Below are 11,332 nucleotides of genomic sequence, written 5' to 3'. Positions count from 1 at the left end.
CAAAAAAATTCCAAAAAAATTCCAAAAAAAAGCGACTAACAAACACAATCTGATGGCAGCAATACGTGACATGTTAGGCTCTATTTGATCGTCAAAACTCCAGTAGATCCCCGATTCGCAACAATGGTCGATACAACCATAATCCGAAAACCGTTAGTTCAACAGATTAACGAATTTTGTCCGATATCATTTTATTATTGATTGATCGAGACTCTATGGATTTTTTGACAATTCAGAATGGTTACTATACCACATATCAATTGAAATCAGAAATTCTGATAGCATTACTAAACTGGCTTACAAATAACTGGACTCTGGAATAATAATTATTAGTATTAAACAACCTAGAAAAAGTTACAAAAAAAAACTAACTATTCCTCCCCATTATCAAACAGATTTAAACCTGTTCCTAACAGATTTTACGAACAAGAATATTGAGATTGAAGTAAAAATCATCAATATCTTGCAATTTTACATATTATAAAAGCTGTGATTTCTATCAACACAAGTATATAAATATAAAATAAATGTGTGATATATATCAACATCGGAAACCATCTTTGCAAATAGCCCTGAAACGACGGCAACGTGTGGCTCCATCTCCAGGAAAAAAAAACAAAATTATTCAAGAATTGAAAAATAATTTTCAAACAAGTATGCCTAGAACTCCCGACGTTTCCCGAATTTTTGACAAAACATTATAAATTCCCGACTTTTTCCCGATTTTGGCGAATTCCCGACTTTCCCGATTTCCCGACTTGAGTGGCTACCCTGAATTCAGTAATGCAAAAAAAAAAAACGAGCTAATTTTAAAAGCAAACATAAACTCTAGAAATTAGCTTTTCAATCAACTCCGTCATTACAGATGACTTTTGTAGATAACTATTCGATTGGCCTGTAACAGTATCAGCATCAAGGAATCGTATTTGGTACTAACTATTGTTCAGAACACTTATAGTTTTACTTGTATCTATCTGAACTGGACTGCTACTAAGTGCCAAACATTATCCTAATGCGGGGGCGTAATACCGGTCCAAAAAAAAACCCAAACTTACCAAATACTCAATGCTCATCGCGCCCTTTCCCGGCTGCAGCACGTTCGCTCCGAGCAGCATCTGCAGCGTGATCGTCTTCCCCGGGAAGTATCCGGCCTTGTCGCCATCCTGAAATGCAAAATCCAAAAAATCAGCCAAACCAACATCCCAGCAGCCGCCATCATCATCACAAACATCATCAATAAACTCGTCCGCGATGTCACTTTCGTCGTGGTGCTGCGGCTCCTCTTCGCTTGCTTTTGTTGACATCTTTCGACGCGATTTTCGGCCCCAAGCCGCACCCGGAACGGACCAGTTTTACCCCAATTCACTTCCCCGCGCACCAATGCCACCGGGTGCGATAGTTTCAGCCCGCGGCGGAACCGTTTTCACCGATAAATTTCACCCGGAAAATGCACGACCGCGGATTTGCACTTTTTTTTGAAGAATGAAAATTTTTAATGACAGCCGCCGCCGTTGTCTTCTTCTTGGCTTGTTTGGTCGCGGTTTTTGCATGTGTGCGTGTGCTGGGGGTGGATTTATGAATGAAGTGCGAACAGGGTGGAAAACGCATCGAGCGAATGTCAGCCGCCGTGAAACGTAACGGAAAATGGAACGGCAAGAAGCGGCTCATGCACACAAGATTTAGATAACACAGATATGAGTAAAATGTTACACAAATCGTCCAAAATCGGAAATACACAGAACTGTTGTCTACAAAATCCGAGGTCAAATTTGTTTAATTTACTGGCAAGCAATCTCTGTAAAAATATAGAAAGATCTGAGTGAGTTATTGCACATAATCTGGGTAAACATTTTTTTTAATCTACCCCAATTACCCTGAACAAAACTTTCCACATGAACTGGCCCTGCGTATCATTTCACTAAAAAATCAATCTATCCCAGTCACGTTCTAGCAGGATTCTTGCAGAGTTCTTACAGAGCTGGATATTGTTACAGCATTCTAGCAGAAATGTTCTACCGTTCTAGCAGGATTATGGTAGAACCAGCTTTGCTAGAATATTTCATGACTGGGATAGAATGTTTGATGGAACCAAGGGGTAGGACAGAGAGTGATTTTGAGAAAATTTGAAAAGAATTGAGTAACATTGAGCCACGCACGTTTTTCAGAATTTCTCAATCTTCAAAATGATTTTCACAAACGACGTAACAAATTTTGACAATGACATTTCAACGCTAACACTGACAACTTTGCAAAACACAAAAGCACCGGGAGCGTAAATTGTTCCACGACACAAGAAATAAACTCCACGGAATAAACTCCTGGCCAACAGCGTCGATTCCGTGCCATGAGGTAGGTTATTTTGGGGGGAGAGAAACCTCCAAAGAACTTTGTTGAATATATTGTAATATAAAGTTGATTTTTTTCAGATGACAATCCGATTCCGATTGAATAAAAGGATAAGTCCACGGCCGCCACTGAGAGGAAGTCAGCTTAGAAGCTTCCGGCCGGAACCTTCTTGCCTCCCTCAGCAGCTCTCTTGGCCGGAGAGCCAAATACCAAACCGGTTATAAAGGGAACAAATGCTGCTGCTACCGGAAACGTTGCCGCTGCTGGTAAAAAGGCTCCGACAGTGGCTTACGCCAAAATTGGCTGCTATTGCTACCGCCAAGGTCAAGAACACTGCGGCCGCCACCAAGAAGCCAGCCCCGCAGAAGACCGCTGCCAAAAAGGAAGCCGCCGGTGGCGTTAGTTCCCAATAATTTCGATCAAAACGTGGCAAAATGGACATCGTTCAAGAGGTTTTGCAAAAGCAGAAAGATTGAGAGAAAAACAAGCCAATAACGGTGGAGTAGTACCTACCTTGAACAGTAACTGGATTCGACCCGGGAAAATACACAACTGTTCATCAATGCCGTCTTGGAACTCCTAACGGAACGGGAAGAGGAAGCCATTGTCGGTGCAGCCCGTGCTTGAAACTTGCTGACAAGAAGGTACGACAAGGTGACAAGGTTCAAGGCCGAATAGGAGAAGGATTGAGTGGCAGAGATGCCTCAGAATGCGAATCGAAAGATGAGGAACATTGCTCGCGCGAAAGTGATCCAAGCTCCGCGAGCGGGCTTTCAGGGGCCGGATGCCGCTTCAGCTACAGAGCTGCTGACTGCTGCCAACGTCGCCAATGCGTCGATGGCGTCGGTCGGAAAGTTCCAGGTGAAGCCGACCAACAAAAAGCAGGACCGCGGAATCGGCGTGAAGCGAAAGCACGCCCAATCACGCTGTCGGGCGAGAAGAAACGCATCCTGGAGATAGCAAAGTGATAAAAAGAAGCCACCGGTGACACTGGAGCTGCTGTCCACAATAAGAAGGGAACTGCCAGAGCAACGTAGGTTGCCGCGAAGCAGCACGCCACCATGAAGGTCGCCACCCCCGTGGGTGAAAAGAAAGCATTCGAGGCCAAGGTGCAGAAGGGTACCGTTTAGATTCGTGTCGTCGCTTTGTAGAGGGTCTAAGTATAATTTTCTAAATAAATAAGAGAATGCAAACACACCATAATATGTAAACACATCATTTAGTCTCTAGTAATAACAAGAAAAGATCGGAGCAACTGCTTCAGATGTCCCCCTCCAGTCTCCCGACGATTATCATCTCCTAGACAGAATGAAACCGGATGATACAGCGATCTTCTTAGAGATTTTCGTTTCGATCTTAATGACTACGGTTTCGATGTGCTTGCACCTTTGGAGCCGCTCAAACCTCCTGCTGCAAGAGCATGTCCTGATATACCAGTCATCACGTGGTGCCAAGATCTATCGAGCGATTCGGGCCACAGCTCTCTCGACTTGTCGGAACGACGAAAGATCTTCTCCTTGATCTCGCTGAATTCGCAAGCAATTTGAGTGTTGTGGCAATCCAGCATGGGCGGCGATATATTTAAATCATCGGCGACGTATCCACGACGCAGTTCCTTGAAGAACAAGTTCTTGGCGTTGTTTCTGGGCACGGCCTCCGGCAGGGCTTCTTGGCACATTTCGACGTACTTGCAATCAGTGGTCAGGTTGACCGGGGCGTAGACGGTTTCCGTTCCCGTACCACCGATTTTGTTGACATCCTTTAGGGGCAGATGCAGGGACTAGGGACCATCCATAGTCTCAAACTTGTACTTGTCTTCAGTCTTGCCCTCTTGCGCGTGATGGACATCCCTTGAACTAGAAAATCCTTGTGGACGGTTCCAGTATGTTGTATCCGTGCCATCCGGAGATGGACACGATAGTGACGGCGACCGGGATGTTGTCGATCTTCTTGATGTAGGACGAGACTTTCTTCTTGATGTCCTGGTTGTACGTTGGCTCGGTCGAGTCCATTTTGTTGACATCGACGATCAGCTGTTTGATACCGAAGGTGAAGGCGATTCCTAAAGTATTCTCTCGTGTCTGTCCGTTTTTTTAGAAATCTTGAATTCACCGGTACCGGCGGCAACGATCAGTGTGGCACGTGTGATTCTAATGTATTTATTTGTAAACACGCTCTCCTGTCAATGTATATTGCATATTCATCAATTCCGCAACTCGGAAAAAAATCATGAGGAAGACTGAGTAACTTTGAGCCACATTGAGTAATTTTGTAAAACTGAGTCACTCAGTTACTCTGTGTCCTACCCCTTGGATGGAACACACCAAAAGTAACATTGACAACGTAACTTCCTTTTGGAAAAAGTTAAATTTCAGTAGATTACATCGTTTTTCTTGTTTCACAAATAAAAACTTTTATCGCTAAAATATCGCTAAAGAATCTCATTTGATTTGAAAGTCTCTACCTTGGTCTCACCAATGCTGGTTTCGACAGTCGGCGGCAGTTTTGGCAAGCGATGTGCTGTTTTCAAACGACTTGAACGAAACTCCAACGACGACAGGATCAAAAAGAGGACGATGAAGTTGACGATGCTCAGGGCTAGTGATTTTTCACGGCGAAAATATCAAAATTACGTGGCATGCCATTTACAAAACATTAAAATTTCACAGAAATTTCACGGTTTTCTAAAAACCGCTCAAAATAAACGTTAAACTGGTTAAACTGTATTCTTTTAGCAAAATTATTAACAGAAAACTGTCTTAAAAGTAAGCAGTAGTTTTATATAAAAAATAAAACGCGTTAAAAACCCCCTGACACAAGTGATTTATGGCGGTTTCCACGCGAAATCGACCATAAAAATACGATTTTGAACCGGACCATTTCCAATCTTAATAAAACTTGCTGGATCGTTTGTCCTACTCAAATCAACAACTCCTGTGCACTCAGTTTAGTAATTCACAATGGCATTTGACTTTTAGGAATTCTTTTAGTTTTAAATTATTGGTAATTACTTTTAAATTGAAAAAATCATATCTTTCGAAGCAGATGTTCAAAAAATCGATCGAAAGTGTGTTTTAACGAAAATCGTTCGCTCTTTTCAATGAAAATATTTCCAAAAGCCGAAACTTTCATTTTCGATCAAAAAACAGCCAAAAATCGAATTTTCTTCGAAAATCAGGCTGAATACACCCTTAGATTCAAATTTTGCCATTACCATTCGAAAGAGCGGACAATTTCCTACTTTTCTTCCATAGACACCAAGTTGGAGCGAAAGCGTTTTCGAGTGGTTTGTAAATAAAAACCTTTCTTCGTTTTTTTTTAAATTTTTTTTTCCAAAAAACTAAATAACATGTTTTATGGCAAATTTTATAACAGATCCCATTTTTAAACTTAAAATAAAGTTAAGCTTCCGTGTTTTTGAGTTTTTCCTTGACGTACCAGTTTCAAATACATATAAATGGAACGAAATAATTACTAAAGATAACCAAAAAAGGTGCACATAAGGTAAAATTTCCTGAACCACTTTTATTATGGAAAAATGTTTATCTCACTCGTCAGTGTTGTTAATACCTGCAAAATATTTTTTTTCCTATTTTTTGGCTCTTAGGGTGATTCCTGTCGTGACAATTTTGAGTATTTTTTAATAATCATTGTCAAACGCCGTTTAGACTGAACTCATGCGTATTTTTCCTTGAAAGCCAAATTAGTCACTTTCCATGTACAAACCGGATAACTTAAGTTGGTTTAAACAATGTCAAGTTGTTTTTGGAAATATGTGTTTTTTTTTTGCAAAATCGCCATAATTGTCATTTTAAAGCACACCCTGACGTGCCAGACACGAGCACTTAGCTGAATTTTGTAAGATGTTCAATAATTTGTCAACGTGTTTTTTTTTCCTTCAATTAAAATAAAATTAAAATCCAACACAGGATTTTTTATTTGTTATCCTGAGAATAATTTAAGTAATAGAAGGACGAAAAGGGAATAAATATCACAGAATTTTACAATTTGCAGTTACCTTAAGTGCATCTTTTTGGTTATCTTTAGTAATTATTTCGTTCCTTTTATATGTATTTGAAACTGCTAGGTCAAGGAAAAACTCAAAAACACGGAAGCAGAACTTTATTTTAAGTTTAAAATGGGATCTGTTACAAAATTTGCCATAAAACATGTAATTTAGTTTTTTGGAAAAAATTTAAAAAAAACGAAAAAAGGTTTTTATTTACAAACCACTCGAAAACGCTTTCGCTCCAACTTGGTGTCTATGGAAGAAAAGTAGGAAATTGTCCGCTCTTTTGAATGGTAATGGCAAAATTTGAATCTAAGGGTGTATTCAGCCTGATTTTCGAAGAAAATTCGATTTTTGGCTGTTTTTCGATCGAAAATGAAAGTTTCGGCTTTTGGAAATATTTTCATTGAAAAGAGCGCACGATTTTCGTTACAACACACTTTCGATCGATTTTTTGAACATCTGCTTCGAAAGATATGATTTTTTCAATTTAAAAGTAATTACCAATAATTTAAAACTAAACGAATTCCTAAAAGTCAAATGCAATTGTGAATTACTAAACTGAGTGCACAGGAGTTGTTGATTTGAGTAGGACAAACGATCCAGCAAGTTTTATTAAGATCGGAGATGGTCCGGATTTTGAGTGGTCGATTTCGCGTGGAAACCGTCTTATTTGAAAAAAGGAGTATTGAATTAATCTTGGAAAATTTTGAAAAATTTCTTTCAGTTGAATTCTAGATTTTTTTTATAAGGACTTACAAACAAATTTAAACATTGAGGGTATCCCGGTTACTCCAATAAACATTGACATAAGGTGTAAAAGAGATACACTCTCGGATACACTCAACGTTAAAATTTGTTTATAGGACCTAATAAAAAAAAGTCAAGAATGTATGATTGAGCTGTTTTAATTTTTTTGAAATTTTATAAAATTAATTTGCTTAAATGCCTCCACAACGAAGCAAGTCCTAAACCTCTAATTCATCAAAACTAGAAGCATTGAAATAACTGCTATACAATTCTTTTTAAATTTAAAAAAAAATCCAATAGGAAATTTAGTTTTTTTTTTTAAATGAAATTCAGGCAAAACTACATTAAAGGCTGTTTTTACATTTATTGATGATTGAGGCAAAATATAATACATTGCAAAATGGTTCACAAATATGATTTCAATATGTATTATGTTTTGATTCAAAACACATAATCTGTATTAAAATATTCAAATGCAATTTGTTCCTTGTTGTTTAATATAGTTGATCAATTAAAATAAATTTTACAAAAAATTAAAAATAAAACAGATATTTTTTGCGTTTCCTTTTAAAGAAATGTTGATTAATGTTCTTTTAAAATCTTTTTTAATTTTGTGGAATAAAGAAACTATCTGCATTTTGTTGAATATTCTAATGAACAATATCTTCAAAAAATAATTGTAGATCTGATATGAAATACTTCTTTATTTGTAAACTGCACTTAAAATGCTTGTAAAAATCTTTTTAAATATTTGAATCAAACAAATAAAGCTTAAATGCATTGAGCAGCGATTTATCAATTGAATATTTCAAATTTCGCGGCATTTCACGGTATTTCCCAAATTTCACGGCCAATTACGCGGCTTCCGTGGAATCGCGAAAAATCACTAGCCCTAACGATGCTGGTTATAGCGGTATACGCACTTCGGAAGGAACCGGTCAAGAAAAAAATCAAATGGGCAGCAGCGGCAGCGCAAGCAAGTCAGAGAGGGTGAAGAATAGCCCCAAGAAATCGCTCCCTCTCCTTTGTTCTGCTGTTCGTAAAGCTGTTTCTTGACCCCTTTCCTTCCGATCTGCATACTAGCCTAATGGGAGAAGCTACCGAAGAAGATGACCAAGAAGGTCGCTGTAGAGTCGCAACCGGGACTCCTTGAGACACGACGTTCCGGACGTAGCACAATCGTTGCCGATCATTAACCTCCCAACCACCCAATGACCTCATGTCCGCTTCCGTCGTGTCCTGCTCCGGATTCCGCCAACCGGTTCCAGCACAATTCAATCACACTCATCTTTCCACGCCAATCGTTCACTCTCCACGGTCCACAGCGTAAACATAAACACGCGCGTCTTTTCATGCGCTGTCAAAAACCAAGTACACGTTTCAGTAAGGGATAGTCTGTTTCGGGTTATTATTACCCGGTCAATATATTTATATTGTTTACATTTTTTTGAAGGATGAAAACCCTACAGTCACGTTGACACTAATGGTACGTTCGTTTGATGGCTAGTTCCACACTGAGTGCCGCACTCAGAGCTGTCAAAGTGTTTCTTTAAAGAAACTCGCGTTAGTTCCGCACGAGTTTCGCCGCCATCTTGGAACTGAAACTCTAGTTCCGCACTCGATATTTTTTCAGTTTCATGCGAGTTCCAAGCACACTGACAGATGACGTTCGATTGAACCAAAACTGGCACCGACGAGTGCGGCACTCAGTGCCGCACTGGCTGTTCAAACGAACGTACAATAACAGTTCCGATGACGGATTTTTTCAAGGCTGGACGAGAAGAGAAACCAGAAGATGCAAAGTGATGGAGCGCCCGTCATCCGGAATCGGCTCAACTTGGGGTCTACGGACATGACCGGTGGTAAATGTCTAGCGTACCGTACCTTTGACTCGAAGTTGGCCAAACTGAAGCAGAAACGTTTGATACAAAAAAACTTGCAAAAAACTATTTTTCTTCTAAAAGAAAACTGTTTGAAAGCTAGAATAAAACCAGCACATTTTTTTATATTAAAAGATCAATTCAAAGGAGCTCCAAATCAAGTGGTAAAAATGACTGTTCTTCTATAAGAAATACTTTGTAGAAAAAGCAACCACTACCCGAATCAAGGCTTTGCTGCAAAGTCTCTATCAAATTCAGAAATTCAAATATTGAAAAATAAATTAAATTAAAAAAAACTGTTTTGGATAAAATAAAATAAATTTCTCCCATGGAAAATCCAATAACTTTGTGCTTGTTGCTCGTCTGATGTCAAACCACCGGTGTTGTAGTGTTAAAACTCAGCCGCCGCGTTTCTTTTCCGCTCGTTCCCCCTGGAGAAGTGTCAAAAAATTGCATCAACACCGCGTCGCGAGCGAAACCCAAACGTAAACAAACCAGGAAGAGGTGCTGCTGGTCGCTGGATTGTCGCACTTTTGCGAATTTCCAAGTTTAGTGATAATAGTTTAGCAAATAACACTAGCACCAGCGACATGTTTTCGGAAAAGATTCGACAGTTGACCGCTCTGCTCGAGAAGCAGGAACTCGAGGTAAGTTTGCGGTGTTTTAGGTTATTAATAGCGAGGCTCTGCTTTTTCATTACATCACTCGTCCTTTGTTCTTCCTTCCGGAACCAGGCACCGAACGGGATTGTCTCGATTCAGCTGTACTCGGAACTGTTTGCGGCCTATCTCTACCAAAATGATCTGTAAGTTACTGCGTGGTGGAGTGGTGGGTCTCATTGAGGACAATTGACTTCATTTCTTTTGTTTGCAGCTGCAACGCCCGGTTCCTGTGGAAGAGGATTCCGCAGAGTGCGAAAAACGGCCACGCCGAGCTGGAACAGATGTACAAAGTTTACCAGTGCCTGTGGAACAACGACACGGCCGGTTTCTACAAAGTCATCAACCACGACTGGTCCAAGCACGTGTCGGAGCTGATGTTTGAGCTGAAGGAGAAGATCCAGGCGGAAACGGTCAACCTGATTGGCCGGGCTTACAGCTCAATCTTCGAAAACGTGTTTGCAGAAATGACCAACCAAACGCCGGACATGATCGACGAGATGTGCCGAACGCTCAACTGGGAAATTATGCCAGGGGCGCAGCCGCGACTGATCATGCCGAAACATCCTGCCGCGGAAAAACCGATTGTGGTGAGCTCCGAAGACCAGCTGCAGAAGCTGACCGATTTTGTTTCGTTCTTGGAGAACTAAGCGGTTTCGAAGGCGGAGTGATTTTCGGTTTATTTTTCTCTCACTTGTTTTGATCCGGCGCGTCGGTTTTGCTGCAGCAGCTGCGGTGGAAGCGTTTCTTTGAACAATCGATCGTATAAAAACTACCTAAGCGTAAGAAGTCTCCTTTTTTATTCCTGTAAATTACTCGCTTTGAAATAAAATATTGTTTGAAATGAACGCAAAATCGATGCCGATATTTTGTATTATTAAGAGTGAGTCCACGAACTGGGCATACCCCTTTGTATGGGACGTCGTTTGGACCTCACCAATCTGGCTGAAATTTCCAGGGGTTGTTTGTACATATGAAACTAGTAACTGGCCAAAATATGAACACTCTAGGTCAACGAGAAGTGAGACACAACGTTTTATGGCTGAAAAACGTCAAAAATCTTTAAAAGGCTGTAACTTAGGCAAAATTCAATGTAATTTCAAAATTCAAAATGTATCAAAATGTAGGCCAAAGCATCCCAATTGGTTAAACCTAAAAGGAGTTATTGACATTTTAGTGAAAATATAGCACCAAGGGTTAAAATGAATGAAAATAAACATTTTTATGCATGTTTCTATAGTGAAATTGTCTCAGGAATACGAATATGAAATTCGTTAAGGTGAAGCCGTTGATAATTTTCGAAGAAAACTGATCATCGCTCTAAAGTTCTCTGTATTGAATTCAATATAACAAATTTCTGCACCAAAATGAATCAGCATGTGCCGTTGCATTAACCGCAGAGGCAGAGGCCTGGCCGCTTTAATTTTTGCTATACATTTTCGGGGTAACTCGGATGTACTGTAATCATTAATATTGACAAGAAAGGACTTGAGGCGTAATCTTACCACAAGTTCTTCCAGGATGCTTTCTTCGGACTGGCTGCGCTTGTGTTCGCTTAGATTAGATTAGATTAGAAAATGAATCAACATGTGCCGGTTGTTGCCATCTTGAAGCCAATGAAAGAATTTTTGGTCTTAATCAAATGTGTTTCAAAATTTATATGATTTTGTGGTACAATCATGGAGGTC

General features: G+C 39.9%; 2 protein-coding genes and 1 pseudogene across 2 annotated transcripts in view; 1 reads left to right on the top strand and 2 right to left on the bottom strand.

Annotated features, from left to right (window-relative positions):
* The window catches only part of LOC6037060 (MPN domain-containing protein CG4751), a 36,303-nt gene extending 34,723 nt beyond the window's left edge, over positions 1-1,580 (bottom strand). Inside the window, exons 1-2 of the mRNA XM_038252105.1 lie at positions 1,230-1,580; positions 1,056-1,163 (exon numbers count right to left, since the gene is read on the bottom strand). Coding sequence (XP_038108033.1) covers positions 1,056-1,163; positions 1,230-1,304 — 183 coding nt within the window. The 5' untranslated portion in view covers positions 1,305-1,580. The remainder of the gene's footprint in view (positions 1-1,055; positions 1,164-1,229) is intronic.
* Positions 1,581-3,709: 2,129 nt separating this feature from the next.
* LOC6037063 lies at positions 3,710-4,606 on the bottom strand (annotated as a pseudogene).
* A 4,839-nt stretch (positions 4,607-9,445) lies between these two features.
* Positions 9,446-10,497, top strand: LOC6037064 (COP9 signalosome complex subunit 8). Its single transcript, XM_038258004.1, has 3 exons — positions 9,446-9,632; positions 9,720-9,790; positions 9,859-10,497. The coding sequence occupies exons 1-3, from the start codon at positions 9,576-9,578 to the stop codon at positions 10,292-10,294; spliced, it is 564 nt and encodes a 187-aa protein (XP_038113932.1). The 5' UTR covers positions 9,446-9,575; the 3' UTR covers positions 10,295-10,497.
* The last annotated feature ends 835 nt before the right edge of the window (positions 10,498-11,332 follow it).

The sequence above is a fragment of the Culex quinquefasciatus genome, chromosome 2 (genome assembly GCF_015732765.1).
Source record: "Culex quinquefasciatus strain JHB chromosome 2, VPISU_Cqui_1.0_pri_paternal, whole genome shotgun sequence".
In the NCBI taxonomy this organism is placed as follows: Eukaryota; Metazoa; Arthropoda; class Insecta; order Diptera; family Culicidae; genus Culex; species Culex quinquefasciatus.
The sequence above is the reverse complement of the archived record's forward strand: the minus strand, read 5'-3'. Positions and strand labels throughout refer to the sequence as shown.